Raw genomic sequence first — 22788 nt, 5'->3', positions numbered from 1 at the left:
ACAGTGCTACTGGTAGCTTTTCAGTTGCTGGCTAGCAATTAGAAACCTGTGGTTGTAACTCAGGGTAATGGTGAACCACGTCACATGACTATATGTTATCAGCATGGAAAGCTATATACCATGTGAAATCTCAGCTACCTCTCACTAAGTGTTGAATCATTTTTGCTACCAGAGTGCATAGATTTATCTGCAAGTGCACAAATCTTTGCACTGCTGTGATTTAACTGCCTTAAATCTTGCATTCTGAGTTTCATTATAGCAGTAGAACACTGAATGAAACAAAGAGGGGCCAACCAAATGTTAGATTTAGCTTGTCATATCCATGTTCAAGATATCGAATTCAACTGCATCTTTTTTACACTAGAAGGCGTAGTAGCCCGACTGAAAGATCCTTGTTGCAAAGCACACTTACTCCTTCATGGGCTTCCTCGGGCACTACGCAGATGCTGAGGTGCACTTGCTCGAATGTCCCAACCCACTCGACAGTATTTGTTCCCATGTTGAGAACAGGGCGCATCATGCGTGCAACGCTTGTGAAGAGAAATACGCCTGGATACTGGGATGCCTGGCTTGTTTTGGGCACAAAGCCAATCTCTAATGTTGGGGGCACCTGAAAGCAGCAGTGAAAAGCTTGTTGTTTCTGTGGCTCTACAGACCATTTTGATGTTTATGCAGAGATCTTAAGACTTTCCCCCTGGAACAGTCCGCCACATTTAGCAGTACAGCAAGCTGCAATAGCCTGCAAATGTGTAGGGCCCTCTACTGCACGGTTCATGCAGAACATTTGACCGAAAGTTCAAGGACAATTCAAGGATGCCAAAGGCCAAAATTCAAGGAGGAGGAATAAAATTAATTTGTACACATATGTACACTGAAAAATAGTGAACTCTTTTTCTTAGCTGCAACTGCTTGCAGCTAAGCAACTGCTGAGTTGAACAAACTAAGCTCTTCAGGTTGCTTTTCCAAGTAGACTTTCCCACTGTGATGATGCCAATTGCCTACTGGCATATGGGTCGTAGAGTCCGACTTCAGCCAGACACTGGTCATGTTAATTCCAAATGGCTTAAACTTACTTTCCACTAGGCATTTTAGAGTCTAAGGCATGAAAATGGAGCCAGGATGGCTGCAGTGTGAACCAACTAGCAAAAAGAAAAAGAACACAAGACAGTCATTTATACAAGCCTGTCGTTGGTGTCTATGGACATGCCAGGTTGCAATTCTTTAGACACACTTTCAAAAGACAATTATCTAGGGTTGTTTCTCAACAGACAGTGTCCATGGCATAGCCCTTATGCAGGGTCTGTTACTTTGAATGCTCAAAAGCGACCCCCCAAACACAGTTTTCAAGAAATTCAAGGAGCACATTTATTTTGAAGGAGTTTTCAGGGTCCTAGAATCTCTTTTCCCAGATTCAAAAATATTACAGGATTCCAAGGTGTACAAACCCTGTAACTGGCACCAAATTTGCTGTCCAGTTAAAATTTTAATTGATAAATTAATTTTACTCCAAAATGCACAAGAAAACTACATGGTACAAAAGCTTAACGCAAAAGGCACATTTCTCATAAATTAACACATCGAGAACACATACCTAAAGTTCACTATAGGACCAAAACCGTATATACTTGCGTAATGAACGCACTTGCATAATAATTACACCCCATCCTTCGGTCCTGTGCAGTTCCATGATCAAACAGCCGAGCTGTAGTTTTCATGGGAGACTAGAATCTTTTACTTTCGCACATGTGTTTAGGGCAAGCGCATTTAATCTCGATGCCCGTCGCTGTGTTGGCGCAGCTCAAACAGGGGCTGAGGGTTTGACGACAAAAAAGCTGACGGCAAAGCCATGACAAAAAAACAGTGGCATCAACCATGAGGTAAGAGCAGACTGAGTGTTGTAATCGTCACTCAGGACCTGGCGGAAAGAGCAACCGCAACAACAGTCAGCCTGTTTTTACCACGTGCTTGCCACCAGTGCTTGTGCAAACGCACCTTGCAGACTCGAGAGAGCAAAAAACGCACATGCTCTCAGCAATGGCAATATTACACTGATGCAATAGGAGAGCGCACGATGCGCAGCTGGGCGCAATGCAAGAGGGAGTCCAAGTGAAGAAGGGGTAACCGGCTCTCAGTCGGCATGGTCAACATAATGGGTACAGTGTCAAATTCACATGTCTGTTGCTTAATTTTCTGCCTGTCTTGCGTTTAACTGTGTGTAATGGGCCATAATTCGAGTTATACAGCTGGTTTTAAGCTAAAGGCCATGCACTACAGCATGAGAATCATGCTGTCAGAATGCATTTCAGTTTTGACGGAGCCCGCAAAAGCTACAAGCTGCTTGCTATGAATCAGATGAGCAGCACCTTCTGAGGGCTGAAGATCAGAAAGTCTGTTCATATGGAGGATGTCCTCGAATATGTCAGAAACCTGCAAAACAAAGGCTGTGCCATTTTGCACAAAATAATCAAAACGCATGTGCGAGCCATGACGAGAAAGCACGGCGTCGCCTCCACAGATTTTAAAGCAAGCAAACAATGTTCGTGCAGCAAACAGCTGTGTTTGAGGAGACGCACATTGTTTAGCCAACGACTGCCCTCTTGCTAAAAGAAGATCCTCACTTTTCACAGATTTGTGATACACCTGCTGCGGGACAAGAAGTTTATGTGCTCACAAAACGGCCCAACTCTGAGCAGACACCAACAAACTTCAGCATGCCGATGAGCAGAACAGTCTAGGAAAGAGGTGCACACAGCGTGCTTGTCAAAATAACAGGTATCAAAAAGCAGTGCTTCAATGTGATGGTTGCGATAACAGCATATATAGATGGAAGCGACTGCAAGGACAAGCAGTTATGGAACCATGATGTGAATGAAGCGGCCAGCAACCTGGATGATAGACCTGGTGATTCTGACGGAGCGTGAAGTGCAATAAAAAAAGCTGTAACATTTTCTTGTCACATAACTTACCTTTGCAGGCAATAAGTGATTGCTATTTTACTGCAAAGTGAGTTACCTAATGCATTTTTCAAAACATTACAGTCTTAGATTTCAAATTTTGTTGCTACAAAAAGTTCCCATAAAATTTATGCTGCATAATAACCACACCATCCAACTTTGTTTCAGTCTTTCAAGAAAAAAGTATGCTCATTATCTGTGTGTATACTGTATTTTTTGTTGTTGTGGCAAGTTTAGGTGCCAAAAACTTACTACCAGAAGTTATCTACGATCACAGAAACACTGCTGCCACAGTGCAGAGAAAAGGATCTATAAATTCGTATTTCATGTGAAAAGTAGGCAGACAGGAGACAGAAAACCAAACAAGCTAGTTTAAGCCATACTTGCAGGGAGTGATATCAGCTGTAGAATTCAACATGGCAAAATAGGCCAACAGTGCTTGTTTTGTTATCTTTTGTATTTTAACTTGAGCATCTTAAGCACAGTTGTTTAACACCTTGACATGGTAAAACCTAGCTTTCATGGTTTCAGAGTACACTAAGTTAAATACAGTAAAAGCTCGTTAATTCGAATTCCGCGGGGATGCTATGAAAATTCGAATTAACAAAATTCGAACTAATGAAAGTCAGAGAAAAAAATCGCTCGGTTAAGGTGCGCATATAGTCTGACGTGGCGTGAGCACGCGCGCACACGCTACGTCACGTTGGCGTGAACAACGTCTATACTTCGAAGCTCTGGCGCAGCCAACGTAACCGGACGCGGCCAGCGCGGTCCGACGTGCCCGACGTCGAGATGGCTCTTGCTCCATCCGCGCGTTCGTCGCGCTGACTGGGGCGGAGAAAAAAAAAAGCCTCCGTCTCGCGCGAAAAGCGAAGCATCGATTGCGATAGAAAATTAGTAGATAGCTATACGAAGTAAGGATAATAGTTTTATCGGCCGTATAAACTTGTAAGCATTTGCTTACTAACTAAATTAACAAGCACTGTGTCACGCGCGCACAGGTGAGCATGAACGCATCTCGCTCGATGACCGCGGAAACTCGCTGAAAAACGCTGGAGTGAGGGCACGCAGCAGTAGCAGCGAGCGAATTGACGTTCGTACAGCCCTCGCTTTAACGCGAACGAAACGTAGAAAGCACATCGCATATGAAGCTACCGGCAATACGCGCACTCTGCAAACATCGCAGATCGCTTTGAAGACGAGGCCCACGCGGGCGCGCACTTTGGCCACGTCGCAGATCGCTTTCAAGATGCGGCGGCCGCATGGCCGCGCCGTAAGCAGCAGCCGCCGAAGATCGTCCCCCGGTCCCTCCCTCGCCTCACCCCCCTGCCTCGTGCGCGTCAAGAGAGGGCGCGCTCCGCCCCACCTTCCCCTCTCGCGCACGCGAGATTGAGCCGCGTTCGCCGAGCCGCGTTCGCCGGCTCATCCTCGCACGCTCGTACGCAAGGAACATGGCGCGCGGCGAGGGTGTTATCGTCCTTGCCGCTGATCGAAAAAGCAAAGCTGCGCGGCGACGCCAGCGTGCTCCCGCGCACTAGCACTCTCCCCATCCACGATGATGCGGAGTTCGAATTATCGGTGGCGGTGCGGATTTCAGTGTGAATTAACGGGATGTATTACATATTGCTTTCAATACATTGTGGGACGGACCGCGGCAACTAATTCGAATTATCCGAAATTTCGAATTAACGAGTAGTGAATTAACGAGCTTTTACTGTACCGTAAGTCAGAAGATTGAATACAGTATGTAGTTCCGAATAAATGTACTAGTTCAACTAGTAAATCTGAAAACCAATCTCGTAGCTAGCCATAGTGGAGACCTTGCAGCATGTGTGTGGGTGTGCGTGGGTGTAATCAATTATGTTATAATCAGTCATATTCTTCAGCAAGAAAGCTGTAACCAACACTAGTGTTGAGCACAAAAATTGTTTGCACATTTGCACGAATTATACATGCCATTTTTTTCCCTTTCCTGTTTGTTGATGCCACTGGCCCACGCCACTTCGGAGCACCTTTTGGAGCAGCCAAAAATACATTTTGGAGCAGTAAAATGGACTTTTGGAGCAGGTTTATGAAAGCAATTGCAAACTATATTATATGGAGCTTTTACAGTGGACAGCCACATGAAAGCAGTAAGTGGTCGCTGGTTTATAATCTCAATCAAAACAACAAAAAATAACCTTCCCTTCATTGCAATCCTTACCGTGGACTGCAATAAAGTGGAGGTGTCCTAAGATGTGCATAAAAGCATTTTAGTGGCTTAGGAAAGCACAGAAGCACATGGACTTTCTACGTGCAAACTTCAGAGGTGTTTTGAGAACCTTCAGTATGATTTTGCTGCTATAAATCTATCTTAAGACGGAGCCACTAGTGAAAAGAAAAGTCATGTTGACAATAGAGCATAGTCTAACATAATAGGCACCGTAATAGTCTAATGTGATGGGCACACTTTCCTTGTTTTACCTCTTTAAATGGAATTGGCAATGTTTTTTATATGTTTGTATTGTTGTTGTAACACCATTATTTCCAGATTATACAAGTCCTCTAAAGTTGAAGTACCAGAAATTTTTTATAAATCTAGTGCTATCTATGCAAATAGTTGCTTTCATAGGTAGTGTAGTTAATGTACTTTGGCATACACAGCTTTTGCAATCAGAGCCGACAAATAATCCTTTTTTTCTTTTCTTCCACGATCTGGTATAGTAGATGTTTATATATTAATAACTCGAGTGGTCAATTCGAGGACAACCTTATTTTGTTTGATTCTTCAAGAGCACTTCTATTCCCAGATATTCATCATCAAATTTGGCACTCAGTAGGATAATTTCACATTCATAAACAGGCGGGAGTCTGCACACAGGCCTCTACCTCTCTCTTCCCCCACCCCTCAAATGACATAACTCATTGCAGAGAAATGTCAGCAGAGAGGGCAGTAGTGCAGCTGCTGCCAGCTCTGCCAAACTTCTAGGCTGGCGTGCTAAATAATGACCTATGTAACACCCCCTGAAATGGAGGCCTTTAAGGAAATACACTGAACTACATCACATGGTGGGTTGGTGATTGTGTTCGGACTTTTACCTATAAATGTGAAATTAGTATACTGATTGTCCAACTTGATGATGAAATCAGCTGCCAACCGATTTTTCTCATTTCTTGCAAGAATGTTCGAATAATTGCATGGGCAGTCCAGAAACATTAACTTTAGCAGGAAAATTAATTTGCTTTTTACAATGCCAACGCCAGCTTCACTGTCATACCACCTACTTGAAATAACCGCAATGGTCGACACCATGACATTGGTTCACTTTCACTTGTCGTGTAGCTTAATGTGTGCTGTGTGCCATCGCAAAGTACAAATATTCGTGGATGACCTTTGGCTGGGCAATGCTGTCAGATTAGGCTGCAATGTGCACATTCAGTTTGGAGCTTCCTGCCTTCACGTGAGCTTTCATCAATCCATCCAGTAAGCACAAAAACAAACTTCACGAAAGCGTTTGCGGTAGTTGCCAGCATGTAGCCAATGACTCCAATCTTGGCTTCCAGCCACTAGTCTAGCCCATGATCTCACACCCAATCACCAAGGCAGTTTACTGGTCCAAACGTATTGGACGCCACTTGCTGTGACAACCTTCTGCATGCCACATGTCAGTTGGCAGGAAATTTTTGTCACAGCCACAAGATGTGGCTAGGCCTAACCAGCAGCACTTCATCAGTATCCACGCCACATGTCAGCTGGCACGAAATTTTTGTCAAAGCCACAGGATGTAGCTAGGCCTAACCAGCGCCACTTCATCAGTATCCAGCACCGAAAGTTGGTGTTTGGTGCAGAGTCCACCAAAATTTTAGTAGCGGCCATATGGAATTCTTAAGGCCGTGAAATCGCCTTGCCAACAACTGTGGGAGAAAGGTAACAAAGTGTAGCGCAAAAATTGTTCACGGCTGCCATGTCTACGATATCATGTGTGTCATCTTCAAAAAATTGAGTGACACCATAAGGTGCCTGAAACTTCGGTCTGTGTCTTCCGTAGATCATACAGGAGAGGAGCACGGTGTCTGGCTTGGCGCCAGCATGATCGCTCACGATTTGATCCAGGCTCAATAGGAAAAGCTTGACTTTGTCCACCATGAAGCTAATGCAGCTGCTGGTCCAAGAAAGCTATGATCCATGCAGCGCTGTGTGTGTACCGCACTTGTCCCTTTCTCTCGCCTTGTTCTTATCTTTAATGCTATGCCACTTTCAATAGTGCGGAGGAACAGTGCTTGAGGAATATAGTTACATTTCCGAAAGCCCAAAGAACCCTTTCAGCACAGGGTGGGTACAGATTTCTCATATCTTGCTAAAATGTAACAGGGTGTAGCAGGGTTTGCCTCTCGGCACAGTTCAGCGCAATTGGTGCAGCGGTCGCATCACCGGGAGGCGTAACAGTACAGAAGGGGTTTCATGCAAGGGCACAAAGGACAGATTATATAAATCCAAAACTACAGCAGTAACAAGCCCTTCAGAAAGTTGCAGTGCTACAATGGCCAGAGCTATGGCACTTGCCTTTTCTAGTCCGCAGGCTTTCATCGTGCGAAGGCTGGTTACCAGATTTTCCACATTGCTGTCCTCAACATAGCCCAAGACGCGACCATCAAGCACAATAACATATGACTCAGCAACATTTGGCCTTATGCCATCTAGTGGTGCCATGCCCAAGCCGACCAAGAGAGAGGGCAGGTGGCTTGTTGGGAACTGCTGGTTTACCACCTGTGAACAAGCACCCCCCCACCCATAGAAAAACATATTAGCACAACATACAGCTGATGGCAACATCTATATTTCTCACAAAAAAAAGTTTTGTTGGCACTTCTATCATCTCATGACTAGATGTTTCCTACCACATAAAGACAATAGACAATGACAATAAGGAAAGCTTTGAGGGAATTACTTGTTTATTTATTTAAAATATAGAAATTATAAATAAATCAATATGAAAGTTGATAAAAAAGCAACTGGCCGTAGGTAGGATGCGAGCCCACATCTTCGGATTACATGTGCAATGGTCTTATCAATTGAGCTACTGCGGCGCCATTTTTCAAGCCACTTTTTTGATTATTTATGTATGTCTACTACAGTTAGTCCCAGGAGCTATAGTTAGCACCAAAATTCACAGTGTTGGTGGTGGACGTCAAGCATTCTTTCTGCTGAAAGGCGTCACATGGTACGTGAACTTGAGAGAGGGCAACTGGCCAATAAACCCTTATATGTGCTACCTGAAGGCACCAAAGCTGCCAGAGACAAGATCCTCTATATATGTAATGAACGAGAAGAAGGAAGGAACCGAGGGGCCCAGTTTTTGTAAGTCGCAACCACAAAAATCTCTCAGCCAATGACAAGAATAAAGAATGCACTACCTCAGCCAGGGCCGTCATGTGGTTGAGCAGACCACAAGGGGCGCCATCAGGTGTGTGCACAGGGCAGAGAAAGCCTGGTTCAAGAGAAAAAAGTGCGCATAAGAGAAGGTAACCTTTGCAGTCACATGTCAAGCTCCTCCCAACACACGAAAAAAATATTGCCCCCAGTAAGATGTCAGCAAGAACCTGAAAGGCACAAGCACTGCTTTTCCTTTGGTTTTGGTGAAGCACCTCTTCAAGAATTTCTTCACCTATACTGGACTTTGCAGTGTGAGCTTACAAATACAAGCATTGTTTCACAGCGCAGAGTGCCAAGGATGAAGACATTCTCCCAATGTGCATTTCACGAAAAGAACACACGCGAACTTAGTGAATATGAAGAGGATTTTAGTAGTGAGGAGGAATATTTCAGCCTTCGATGCCCAACAAACATCCTTGGTTGAAAACATTGAAAAAGAAAGTGCCAATGAGAACCCTCGACTCTACTAAAGTTCTCATTGTCACTTTCTTAGGAAAAACAGTTCCTGTGGCGATTACCCACAATGTGATGCTCGCTGTAGGAGATCCCCGTGAATGACGAAAATATTCTGAAATAAATTCACTTATTACACGTTTGTTCACACAAGAGCTCTTTCTGCATGACACCCAAGATACGTGAAATAGCTCCTGAGCAGAACGACTGCAATGAGTAGATGCTCAAGGCCACAAAGGTTTAACTGCTTGATGATGGTCTAATGGATATCCTAACAAATAATGCTATGATGCAGAGCTTTCCCACCTTGGCTTCATATACTCCATAATGCATAAACACGAAAGATGAAAACCTCTTCTTATGACAGGCATTCCGAGTTTTGATGAACAATCCACTATAATATTACCATAAGCAACTAACCGCATGAAAAGCTGTTTATGACAAACATGTTAATTTTTTGCAGAAGTATAGCAGATCTGGCGCTCTTCAAAACTGGTTGCTCGCACAAGCAAAACAGGTCAGGTACATTTGTTTAGATAAAATTGATTATCTGCACTTCTGCTAAGTTGAGCTTATATAGTCAACGACCGTTTTATCGGACACATGCCCGATAATACAGACACCTTCCCAGCACTGCCATGTACCCCATAGAGCCAATGTATGAGGACGTCTGAAATTTTGAATGCTGAATTGCTTTGCAACCCCGTTTTTGAGGCATTTTGCCGTGAGCACAGGTTTTAAATGGCAGTAATCAAAGCCACAATTATTGCCATTCTGATTATCTTGCAAGATCAAAGCAGTACTCTTGCATGCCGATCAGAAGCTGTAGCCACTATGGTAATGCTAGCCTAGCTGCTTTGAGGTTTGTTACCAAGCTTCCTGCTGTTCAGTGCCGTGCTTTTCATTGAAAGAACTTGCCACTGTCGGCAATAGTGCCACCTCCACCTTTGCCATTCTCGCGGATGGCTTCTAAGTGCGAAAAGTTAGTTCATTGTGGTTTAGTGGCGCAAAAGCCACTAAGGCTATGCTGTGCTAAACACGAGCTGTTTTAAAGTTCAATTTAAGAAGAAGGCTGTGTTGATCTATATTTTATGTAAAAAGCCAATGTCATCTAGAAATTTACGCACGTCAGGCAATGGCTCTGTCGGATCATCTCCCAGAATTAAAGCAGGGTGTAAAGGTATCTGTAGTTTATATAAATTGTGCAAAAGGTTTCGTCTGTGTACTTCAATTTGTGTGCACATTAGTAATACATGCATACCTGTTAGTGGTTCTTGGCATATCTTGCATGTTGGTGCGTCTTCTTTCGTAAGTAAATAATTGTGTGTGAGGTGTGTGTGCCCAATGCTTAGTTGGCATAAAACTACTTCAAAGAACCGCTCCTGGTGGCTGCATGACTTCCACTCACTAAGTATGGGTTTAGTAAGATGTAGCTTGTTATCTGTATAACGGTCCCATTCGTGTTGCCATTCTGACGTTAAGGCCTTTCTAATTGCGCGGATGCTATCTTTATATGGAAGTGTTGTGCTTGTTATGCCTTTGTACATTGCCATCGATGCACATCTATCAGCTGCTTCCTTACTCGGTATCCCAATATGGCTTGGGACCCAGCAGAAACGAATCGATCTCCTGTATTTGTTAAGCACCACCATGTCTTATATGTCCCCTGTCAGGGGTTCACACTCAGATTTCAGATGTAGAGCCTTTAGTGTACTTAAGGAAGCAGTGTATATGACTGTATTTTTGTGTTTGTCAGTGATAAACTTTTTAACTACAACCCATATAGCATAAACTTCTGCTGTGAAAACAGAGGCATGTTTTGGTAATCAAATACTTGTTTCCCAATTTTCCGTTACGGCCCCAACACCCACGTGTTCGTTTGTTTTAGAGCCATCAGTGCAAAATACCATGTAATTTTGATGTTTGTCCTGAAGAACGTGAAGTTTTGTATGATGTATTTGTGCGGGTCATCTTTTTTCTCTGTATGTGTTAATGACCAGCCACATAACTGTGTGAAATTGTACCACGAGGGGAACTGTTGTGGATTTTTAGCAACCTGGAGGACTTCATGGTAATTCCAACAATGCCTTCATGCCTTCCCCACAATGCAACTGTACGTCATTCCAAGCAGGAGACCTCATGCTGGTTTGATGCATCCAGCATGTGCTGCAGTGTTGCCATATGTTTCTGCCCCAGTTTTCTGCCATCTTTCAGTAGTGAAGGCTCTAGGCCCTGTTACTTTTCGCCTCGCAGCTATTCGTGACTCCAAAAGCCGCAACCGTGCTTTTCCTGCTCATGCTGACCAATTGAAACTATGTTCTAGATGCTTTCTGCACTGACTTCGTTTCACCCCGTAGTTCAGATTCAAGGGAGGGGGTGGTGAGTGTAATTAAATAGGTGACGTGTTGTAGCGAAGTACGTCACATTAGAAAGGACAACGAACTGACGGCGCATGATGATGGCAGCAGAGAAAGAGAAGGAAGAAAGGAGCTGGATGCTAGACTATTGTGTCGGTCCTGCCGCCGAGAACAAGACCGTGTACGTGTGTCAATCTCGAGTTACCAAATACAGATTAGAGTGACTGTTTTTGAAGCGTGCTAATTGCGTTGCCGCCTATCAAACATGATCTGCGTGTCTTCCGGCTACTAATTGGCCCGGTCTTCGCACCTGTTTTCGCACTTTCCAATTAATTTTGTTGCTGTTCCTTCTCTCCAAGTCATATTATCATCCCGATCTGTCCTGTTGACCTGTACGAACCTTGTAACGACAGCGGCCCTATTCGACACGGCACTGTTCTGCGGACTGCGATGTTCAGGCACAGTATGGCAGATTCCTGCATCGGGCCCACATGGGGGGAGCACATAAGGCAGAAGTGCTTGCAGAGCCAAAATCCGCGACTGTATCCAATCACCTGGGGCGGGGCAACCGAACCACAGTGAGCTTGGTGTTCCTTTTGCGCCGAAAACAATGAAATGAGGTACTCGTTTGTGCAGAACCAAGCACAAGGGGCTCCACAGTGCATGCAATATGCAGCACAGCACGCTATACACTGAATATACCAAATATTCAAAAAATTTAACAGTAGATATTCGATTCGCGAATTGAATTATATGGATGTTTACAATTCGATTCAATTCGACGTTATTCAAGTATTCGCACACCCCTAGTAACATTGGTGATGGTCAACTAAAGTTTGCTATGGCAACACAAGGCACACTTGATATGACTGGTTCAATGCATGCTACAGCGCAGCAGCAACAGCCATCATAGATAAAGTAAAAGCAGACACAACAGATGCGTTAAGTAAACTAACCGCATCTGATAAATAAGCTAGCAAGAGTAAAGCTGCATCTCACCCCAAGCCTCGGGCAACAGCTTTCGCACAGTGGTGGTACGCATCTCAGCGAAGAAGGCACCTCGGTGGACACAGCGGAAGTGCGACAGGTATCGCCAGTAGTTGAGCTTCTCTGCGATGACCGTAGTGCCTGTGAACTGCATTAGGCCCAGGCCTGACTTGGTCACCACATTACCGGTAGCCAGGAAGTAGTTCATGGCCGACGTTATGTCCCATGAAGTTGCCAGTGCTCGGCTAAAGTTGGCTGCATGATGTCGGTACAATTACAGTGTGAATGCATGTGGTACATCAATATTAAAAAGAATGCTCCAGCTTGTAGGCAGTAAAATGAAAATACTATCTGAAACTTTCCAAACTTTTCCATACGCAAAATCTATTCAGCATTCACTTACAAGTAATGTTTCTAATCACATTTTACTGCAGTAGTTGTTGCTTCAGTATAGTTACTCATGCAAGAAGTGAGGAACACATGAACTGGATCCATATAGTACAGTTAAACCTAGATATAACGAACTTCAATATAAGAAAATTCTTTATATAATGAAGTATTCAACTTTTCATAACCTCTTCTCCATAAAACATCATGAAATTAGAACCTCAATATAACGAAGTGTGTTTGTGTGCAATTTCAATATAACGAAATTTCGCTTCCACACCAAAGGAATGCCAAGACAATAAATGGAAACTTCTGCGGACATGGATGGTCAGATGATTGAATTACAAGCAGCTGCTTGCAAATACACCCCTCAAATCGCCCAAGGCAGGACAAGAGTAACCTCCGAAGTGAAGCCGCATCATGTTCTGTATAAAGTCCAAGTGCAATAAAATCCTATCTCGCCTCGCGCACTTTGTGCTTTATGGGCGAGTGAAAGTGTGCGAGGGTGAGAAAAAATGATGGTGGCTTCATGCACGAGTGCCACCTCCCCGCATGGGCAAAAGGAAAAAGTGGAGGAGGGAAGCGAGCTAGCAGTAACACAATCAAGCACGCACGAGGAGTGAGGCAAGGCGGGGGAGGGGATAAGTTGGCAAGTGTCGCGATTTCTGGCACACATCTCACTCGTGGCTGCTCATGGGTGTAAGCGCGGCTGAGCGCATACGCACCCACGGGCCCTACTTTAGAGGTAATCTGCCACATGTGCAAAGAGTGGGCGTGCCAAGACGGCATGACATCATGTAAGCTGTCTTCTTGCACGTTTAGTATTGAAGGTTGCATGATTAGGTGACTTGATGAAGCGAGAGGCAGACGAAGTATTCACTCCATGCTGTCGGCGCTTTTTATGATAGTGTCATACAAGTGCAGGTGACACTATCAGCCACAGAAGTGGAGTGCTCACAAAAGCTTGGCTGGCTTCGCTTAATTAGTACTTCTTATGTGAACACATCGTCGACGTGGCATGAAACTGCATCATTCATTGCCGACTCCTAAATTCATCAAAATGAATTGTTTTCTGATTCAAATTTGCTTTCTTCAACTGCTCGACAACTGGGAAGATTCTGCACCCCTTTTCAATCGATCAGCGACTGTACCTACTTGCATAAAAGGTCAAATTTCAATACAACGAAATTGCGATATAACAAAGCAAATTGCCAATTTTACCTACTAAGTTATATCGAGGTTTAATTGTAGTAAGTAATCTTGTATTTCTACATAACAGAAGGTGAGTCTTAAAAGATGCAATAGCACTTATGCATTTCGAAAGTGTATGGCAATAGCCTCCATTGTTGCCATGGGCAAGGTGAAGCAACAGCCAAGCTAAGTGAAGGCAGCTGAGTGAAGCCCATTCATTCAGTAAAAGCAATGCACATCTTGAGCTAAAGCCCAATATGTCATTTCTAAAGGATACCTATGAAAAAGCAATGTATCTGCCATGCATATTCTTTAAAGGGGCCCTGAACCACTTTTTATCGAAGTGGAGAAAGACATTAGAAGTGAAGATAGGCTATTTCAGAACCACTTTGCCGCAAAAAGTACTTCAATGCGTTCAGCAGAAGCGGAGTTATCGGCAATCAAACACGGCCTCAGCTGTGCTCCCCTTCCAATGCCTTGCACTGTGAAGGCTACGGCGGAGACGTCACCGTGGCGTGCAGTTCAAGTGTCCGATTTGGTGCCTATGCCGCACTAAACATAAGCCAAATGCGACTGTCCTCAGAGAGCCGCAGTGCGCTTAGCCACTGGACTCGTGGCGGCACCTCGTGGCGCCCGGGGTGTAGCCGAGCACAGCGACCAATAGCAGCCTCGTATTGGAGTGTGCTTTATGACGAAATAAAGCACACAGAAAAGAGCGAGGAGCATGGGGTCTTTGAAACAAGAGCATTTGAGAAAAAGGTGACTTCGCGCTCCGCTTGCGAGCTCCACGGACCGCATACGACAGCAGAACTTGGCTGAGATGTTCACAACAGCGTATGCTACCCGCGGACTATGTTATTTCACCAAGCCCAAGGGGTGGTTCAGGGCCCCTTTAACAAACTGCCACTCCATGGCGGTCACAAGCTGATCCTTTCTCATATACAGCACTGCATTGCATACAGTACTGTGCGTGTGAGCATCAATAATTCAATTTTGGTAAACTACTTGCAAGTGGGATGCATTTGTCAAAGGTGGGGTCAGTCAGGACGATATCATAAAAGCAGTCAGTCACGGATGAAAAAAGTTCATGCCAAAACTCAAAACATCTAACAAGCTAAGTAAAAGCAAACATATGTTTTTCTGTAATACTCCTTCGAAGCAATAAAACAGTAGTCACAGAAAGAAAAATTATGGCAGGTAGTACATGAAGCATTAAAGACCTCGCTCAAATACCTCTTACTTCTATTATTGCACTTACTAATACATAGGTATATTGTCTTTCACAAGAAAATACTCTAAAATCAAAACTATCAAAGCATTTCGAAGGACAGTACAGCAAATCAAAGTACTCACCCATGCTGAGCTTAAATGTGGACCCTGTTGCTTTTGCTTTCTTTTCTATATTTTGCCTTATCGAATACAGAAATCCAGAAAGCTTTTCCTGTGAATTCAACAATAAGATATGAAAGTTGGGCAATCAGAACTTTAACAACATGCCACCATTCATTTGGATATAAATTGACATATTCAAAATTAGCAGTCACAACAATGATATCCATACCTTGAGTACCATAAGGTATAAGTGTCCAGCAAGCAGAACTTCATGGTTCATTGGGTTGTCAGTAGACTCAACTGCACACTCTCCTTTGGCAACAGCAAATAGCTTTCGTATCATGAGCCTTGACAGGAAGAGAAATCAAAGGCATATCAATTATATACGTAGGCTCGAGGCATGGTGGCAGCGACGTGCTGTCCCACTATCAATGGCACATGCGCCGCTTGTGCACAGAAAGTTAGAGCGTCTACAGAGACACAGAGTGCGTTTGGTAGCAAAGATAACAAAGGCACACCATCAACGCTCCGCTCAATCAGCTCTGTGGTGGATCCATGCCAGTTTTCTACCTTCCGCTGCTGGCATGACCATTGTGCACAGGCACACTATGATTAACGTAGCATTGCTGGGTGTATGCACTGGTCCGAGCAGAAAGGACAGTAAACGCCTAGCTAACATTATCTAAAATTTCACTTGGTACTAATGCTGACGCTTTCCCGTCAGTTTCTTCTCATGCACCATTGAGATACAACTGCTGCAATGCCACTGGCGGCACTCCTAATCACATCAGTGTTGTGGGACACCTGGTAGCTGCCAGGGCACTGTTCCTTCTGCCAAACAGTAGTTTTCTTGCATACTGCATTGCACCACAACCACATATAATTAGAACAATGTCTGCGGAGTTTGAATGCAACACTAAATCTAGCTACCCCTGCCAATGCTTTGCCCTTCAGGGCAAAACTGCTAAATGTTATTTTTATTTCGTGGTCTTTCATCACAGTCTAGAAAAAGGGATTGTTTAAAAGCCATTGTCACAGAAACAGCTAAATCGGTTGTTTCTGCACACCATCAATACCGTATTTACTCGCACAATGATCGCACTTCCTTAGTAAAAAAATTGACGCAAATTCAGGGGTGCGATCATTACGCAGGTTAAATTTCCTGCGAAAAGAAACAATTTTTTTTCATCCCGCATTTGGCTGCAGCATGACAAGAGGTCAACAAACAGGCAGCTGCCGCTGTAACAGTGCAGAACACCAAAACAAAAATGGCAGCCGGCGGGGCAAGCCGAACGCACCAAACAAAACTTTTTTTCTTCTCGTGAGTACATTACGTGCATTGAAACAGTTTCTTCTGTATCAGTAATGAATAATATCGTGAATATCAGCAAGTTTACGGCAATAACGTAGCCATGTCCACTTTGAGGGGACAGAAACGGAGATGGGCGCGCTTAGCTACCAGTTACATAGAAACACATGGCGAACAAGCTGCGGCATTTGTCTTCACTACTATCCTAATATGGCACGTTTCCACTAAGGGTGGGCAAATATCTTAGGTGCGTTACAAGCGTCGGCATATGAGTAGGGTACACTTCTAACGTATCAGTGTAAACGTGGCCACTATAGTTGCCGCTCACGATTTTTTTGCGTGTCCACGAGTGCAGATGAGAATAATCGAAAGGTGCCATTTTTGTTGTTGGTGTTGGCCGAAACCATTATGAAGCCTACAAATAGCAAAGCCAAGGTTATTTTGGTTGTAGCTTTTTTTCTTTTCTTTTCTTTTTTTTAATGGAAGTGCAGAAAGTGATGAAAGGAACGAAATGGGGCATCTGCTTAAGAATGTTTGGTGCGTGCAGACCGCTTGGTATGTCTTCGAGAGTCGTTCGTGTAGCATGCAACAGCATTCAACAGATTGTAAGGGCGATCATCATTAGCTAGACTTGGCACACGACATATCGCTGCGACAAGTTCGGGGTGCAATCATTACACAGAAAAGAAAAGAATATGGAATTTTGATGACAAAATTCAAGAGTGCAATCAATACGCGAGTGTGATCATTATGCAGGTAAACACGGTACTTTTCATAACGGAATGTATGCTATAAAAAGTTTCAATATGGTTACTTGTGCAAGTAGTCTGATGTAATTACTAGTAATTATCAAATTAAGCACAACGCAAAAGATATTAAAAGTTTCTTTATACAAATGTGAATAGTATACTGAGAGTGTTCCGCGTCTAAGAAGCACACACATTTTAGTGTCAGTCAACTTACCTTTTTTACTCGAATCTAGGCCAACCCCGATTCTAAGCCGACCCCCTAACCCCTAAAGCCCGAAGCCAACAAAAAAAAATATATTACCTCGAATGTAGGCCAAACAAAAAAAGCGAGGACAGCGTTCACAAAATGCAAACAGCATTTATTGAATCTGAACGTGCAGAGCTCATTCAATGTCGTCGTCACTGCTCGACTCGTCGCTGTGTTCCTTGTAACTGTCACCTTCAAACAGTGCACTATCTTCGGTACCGTCAAGCGCATTAGATATGCTGCACTTCTTAAAGGCGCGCATGATCAAAGTACCTGGAATCTCGTCCCACGCTGCAGCTACCCAGCCCACCAGCTGCGGTAGCGATGCATGTTTGAAGCAGCCCGTTGCCGTTAGCATGTGGTCTTCGTCAGTCAACCAGTCCGTGTAATATTTCCGCAGACGATCCTTGAAAGGTTTGTTGATGCAGACATCAAGTGGCTGCAACTGGCCCATCATGCCGCCCAGTATGACGGCGAGGTGCGTGTTCGCTTGGGCGAGCGCAGCCTTCACATTGTCTGTCAAGTGCCCATGGTAAGAGTCAATGACAAGGAGAGAGTTCTTTGTCAAAAGGGCTCCTGGAGGCCGTTGCCACACAATCTTAACCCACTCTTCCACCATCACACCCGTCATCCACCAGTTCTCACTTGCCCGCACAATGACATTCCTTGGGAAAGTTTCTTGAGCAGGCAGTGTCTTCCTTTTAAACATCATATAAGGAGGGAGTTTATGTCCATCAGCTGTGCAGCACAGCATCACAGTTGCGCGCTGCTTCTAGTAGCCCGCAGAGTGCACCTTCACCTCCTTGGCACCCTTTTCATTCACGGTGTACGCCACTGGCATATCAAAATACACAGTCGTCTGGTCGGCGTTGCCGATTTGCCCAAGGTTGTAGCCTGCCACTTCTCTCTTTCGCAGCACGTAGCGCTGAAAAGCTATCAGCTTTTCTTCGAAATCGCTTGGCAGCTTCTGGGTGATTGAAGTGCGACGTCGGAGGCTGAAGCTGAAGCGCTTCATGAATTTCTAAAGCCAGCCCCGGCTGGCTTTGAAATCATTTGGCATTAGGCCTCGCTCCCTCAAAAGTTCCCTAGCTTTCGCTTGGAGCACTTCTGTTGTCACTGGAAGGGCAGCTGCTCTCTCCATCCGAACAAAGTCGGCCAAAACTGTCTCCTCCACTTCGTGGTGATGGCCTTTCTTTGGTCCACTAAATGCCATCCTCGTTGCGGCGGACGCAAAAAGCCGCTGTTGTTGTCCCCTCCAACGACGGACATTTTTCTCGTCGGCGCCGAAATCCCGCCTGGCTTGAAGGTTCGACAATGCCTCTGCGGCTATCACAACATTTTGCTTGAAAGCGGCACTGTAGTGGCATCTCCTGCTTGGTGCCATAGCGATAACGCCACACCACACACCGATATGGCCGACATGACACAGGTCAAAATGGCAACCTTGCTTCTGTACGGTTGGCTACTGGCACGGCTAGTAGTGGCTGCGATACTGACTTTTCTAGATGGCGCTAGCTATGCACCATATTTAGCAGTTTCAATAAAAAACTGGTGCGTTTTTTAAAGTCCTCGAATCTAAGCCGACCCTAGAGTTTGGAATATTATTATTTGAAAAAAAAAAAACTATCGGCCTAGATTTTAATAAATACGGTATGTAGAACACCCAATATGGGGCAGCACAGCGACATGCTGAGATCCCAGAGACACACAGTTTTGTTGGTTACCAATGGTTGAACTATTCGCACATTAAAGGCTCTGGCCTACACAGAACCATTGGCTAAAATAAGTTCATTTCATTCAACATCACTTTGTTTCCTTCACATCGGACAGTGATTACATGTTGCTATGGTTTAACGTGGCAAACAAGAAAAACGCTTATGTGCTGCTGCTTCAAATGCACCGTTGTGAAAGCAACAAACATAGTGGCCTGTCCGCGCAGCTACACTTTGTGCAATCTGCATAAGTAAATGTACTAACAGCAAGATTCTTTGAAAGATTAGTAGATACATGAACATCAGCAGCCATTAAGAATGGCAGTCATTTACCTAGAGTTGTAGTGCTACTGAAACATTACACAATATTTACTATGTAATAAGTCAACTTGTGGTAATTAGGCAATTAATAATGAAACAAATTCCTTAATCAAGGTATTTCAGCATGAAAATTTTAAAAACGACATGATTTAAGAGTTTTACGAATGTTATTTATATGCTTTTTAAATTAAACTTTCTGCAAGCTCTCGTAGATTTCTAAAATAGTTTTCACTGTTATAGAAATCATTAATAAATGTATTAAACGTCAAGCCGTTGAAGCTGGATACTCACAGTATTATGTTGAACTTGTCTACATATGATTCGGTGTGCACACAAATGCAGTGCCTGAAGAAATGAGAAATGTGGATATTACACACTGGGACCAACTCACAAAAATCAAGACATATCTGAAGGCATTCGAACAGTGGAATTTTACCATAAAGCTGTTATTGCAACTGCAAGTGGTGGAGAATGTCTGCTCTGAATGCTAGCACAAACTTATTGAGAACTTTATAGGGGGATTCATTATTGACAAATCTTATTGCACTAGCAATGAAATTTGGAGTGGATACTGAGCACGCCTATGGTGCTCCATCAGCAAAGTCTGTGGGTAATTGCGCTCATTGGGGGTAATTACCAAAAGAGTGTTAATTGTACTTTGGAGGTCTAGGGGCATAAAATTTCAGAACTGGTGAACATATAATAACAAAACTAGATGAGTATATAGTGTTTGTGAGAACAAACACATTGAAGAGGCTACAAAGTTGTACAAGAGTGACTACTACGTTGCTGTAGGAAATCAACAAACTTGTTCTAATTGGGACTGTTCCCTAGGCTTGTCCGAAAAAGAGCTCTTGTTTTAAAAGCAGAGAGGTTTGCCGGCGTATAAGTATTTGCCTACATGCTACACTTTGCAAGGGAGAGTGAGAGGGGAGAAAAAGGCCCTAGAAGAAAGTCGGAAGCGAGTAGCAAAGTAATAAAATACAACTTGGTATCTTCATTTCCCTTTTGAGACCAACTTGTCTGAACACACGAGTCATCAGACTTCACTGCTTGTTTTAAAGGTAACCAATTAATTTAAGGTAATCAAACAAGAAATTCAGGGCTTGATGTTGCTTTGATGAGTGCCAAGGATCTAATATATGCCTAAATGTCATAGGGCCCTCTGGGAATCAAAAAGTTTGCAGTCTGTAAACTAATACTAGGCACATAGAGTTGAAACTAAACAGGAGAGCAATGCAAACCCTAATCAGCAGATGTCAATTCATAATGTTCACCCAGCTCGTGCCTCTCAGCTTTCATTTGCAGATCTAGTCACATATAAGCCAAGCAAGCCATAGCTTATTCAAATACCATCAAAATACTGGCAGACTATGACTACAAACACTTATACAAAATGATGGCTATCATATTCAGCTGCAGTGTCTTTAGGCTTACATAAGCTCAATATTTTCTTTCTCCAAAAAGAAAGATTCAAAGCAACAGTTCTGTTAAAGAAAAAAAAAACGACAATGCACATTACTGTCAGTTCTGGCCTACAAACTTGTCCTGGTACACATGCTATGCATATTGGGCTCCTGGTTCAATGGCAGGCAGCACTGAAAGCCCCCTTCGACTCCCTGCCAGTGGCTCACCTGAGGAGAAAGAGGGCCACTTCCTCGTCGCTGTACCACTCGGGCAGCCTCATGCAGATGCGAAACTTCTCCCCAATGTATGCTCGCACCTGGTCCCGGTTCAGCAGGCCTTCGTTTTGCACTTGCCTCAACATGTTAATGATGCAACTGTAAAAGAAGGAGAAAGTGCAGAGTGAGTGCCTCCATACATTGCCCAACCTACCGCAGTGCAAAACACACATGCAAGTTAGTAAAGATGCTTTACTGAAGGAATGTGCAGAAGATGAGAGGCAGAAAGACAAGCACATATTTTCTTTAATCTTTCCACTTCCATCGTCCTCCAGGGAACCCTTCAGAAAAAGGTTGTACAGTGCAGTCCACTTATAACGATATCGAGAAAGACGAACAATATGATCATTATAACCGATGATCGCTATATCTGGACTGCAGTTATAAAAAAATTTTTTCTTAAAACTCGGAATATGCCTTTGCAGCTCCGAACTCGAATTCGCTACTTGCGCTAAAGAATAGATGATGTAGAAAGTAGGCCGTGAAAAACAAACTTTATTTCTAGTGCCAATGACCGTGTCAAGGGTTAGGCGCGCCGAAATAGTCCAAAATCTGCACTTGCTTTTGCGACAGGTTCAGCTTCACAACCGCGGTGTGCATGGATTCCAGCTGCTGCGCGAACACTGGCGGCAATCCTTTAGCATGCATAAAATCAATTAAGGAGTCGATCGACGACAGTGCACTTTGCGTGGACATCGAGGTCGGGGTCAAGGAGCCACTGTCAATCTTGTTGTCACTGTCGCTGCTGCTGTCGCCACCGTCGCACAACTTTGTCGTCTGTCGTGACAGCACATCTTCGGCGATCGCCTCGTCGGTGACCTCATCGCAGAGCGGAGCAGCACTGTCTGCAGTCAAAAACTCCTCCTTCGACGCACCACCTGTGTCACCAGTAGGAACGAGCTCCCAGAGCTCGGTATTGTCAGCGGCTTCCACCGTGTTGGTCTCAGTGGGTTGGGGAAGTTCGTCCTTACGCACAAAGCCCGCCTTTTTGAAGCAATTGGTGATGAACCACTGGTAAAGCGCCTCTTCAACATCGGCGTACAAAGGGTCTCTAACCCTTTTCCGCTGATCGGCATGGCCGCTGATAGCTCCTGCCTTCACAATTGCGGTGCTCCCGGTTTTCAAGATGGTTGATATTGTTAACTGGGCGAGCTCATACTTCTTCACAAGGGCGCTCACCTTGAAGCCGCATCGAGAGTCCTGCAAAATATCCATCTTCGTGTCAAGCGACACAGCTTTGCGCTTTGTCGGCGCCATCTTCGAACTGGGTTGAACCGTTGGTTGCACGCTGCTTCGGTGGCGTCAGCCTGGTATCGCTAGAAAGAGAGACGCGGGACGGGCGCCACCGCGCCGCTTTGCTTGTTGTTTTTTTTTTTTCTTTCTCTCTCTTTCGGAGTGACTGTGGCCGACGCGCATGAAGCAGCTAGCGCCATATTGTGGGGCGCTGCGCCTACTCAGCTATTCTCCGGTGCGCGGGTGGGGCGGGACACGCTGCGCGGTAATGGCGGCAGATGCGAACTTACGGAGGTAAACATCGCCTCGTCTCGACATAGTACGTTTCAGGGAACTAAGCAACGCAAATGTTACGATTATTTGGCACGGAAAACGCCATCCAGACGGCAAAATTTTGATCGTTATATCCGATATGCAGTGAATAACCTATCGTTATAAATGGTTTTTTTCCCCATAGACCT

General features: G+C 44.3%; 1 protein-coding gene across 1 annotated transcript in view; it reads right to left on the bottom strand.

Moving 5' to 3' along the window:
• Nucleotides 1-22788, bottom strand: part of Polr1B (RNA polymerase I subunit Rpl135) — a 69042-nt gene that overhangs the window by 23413 nt on the left and 22841 nt on the right. The window contains exons 10-17 of the mRNA XM_050188436.3: nt 21047-21193; nt 19704-19757; nt 15304-15421; nt 15096-15183; nt 12177-12419; nt 8349-8422; nt 7498-7701; nt 413-610 (exon numbers count right to left, since the gene is read on the bottom strand). Coding sequence (XP_050044393.1) covers nt 413-610; nt 7498-7701; nt 8349-8422; nt 12177-12419; nt 15096-15183; nt 15304-15421; nt 19704-19757; nt 21047-21193 — 1126 coding nt within the window. The remainder of the gene's footprint in view (nt 1-412; nt 611-7497; nt 7702-8348; nt 8423-12176; nt 12420-15095; nt 15184-15303; nt 15422-19703; nt 19758-21046; nt 21194-22788) is intronic.

This window comes from Dermacentor andersoni, chromosome 2 (genome assembly GCF_023375885.2).
Source record: "Dermacentor andersoni chromosome 2, qqDerAnde1_hic_scaffold, whole genome shotgun sequence".
NCBI lineage: Eukaryota > Metazoa > Arthropoda > Arachnida > Ixodida > Ixodidae > Dermacentor > Dermacentor andersoni.
The sequence above is the reverse complement of the archived record's forward strand: the minus strand, read 5'-3'. Positions and strand labels throughout refer to the sequence as shown.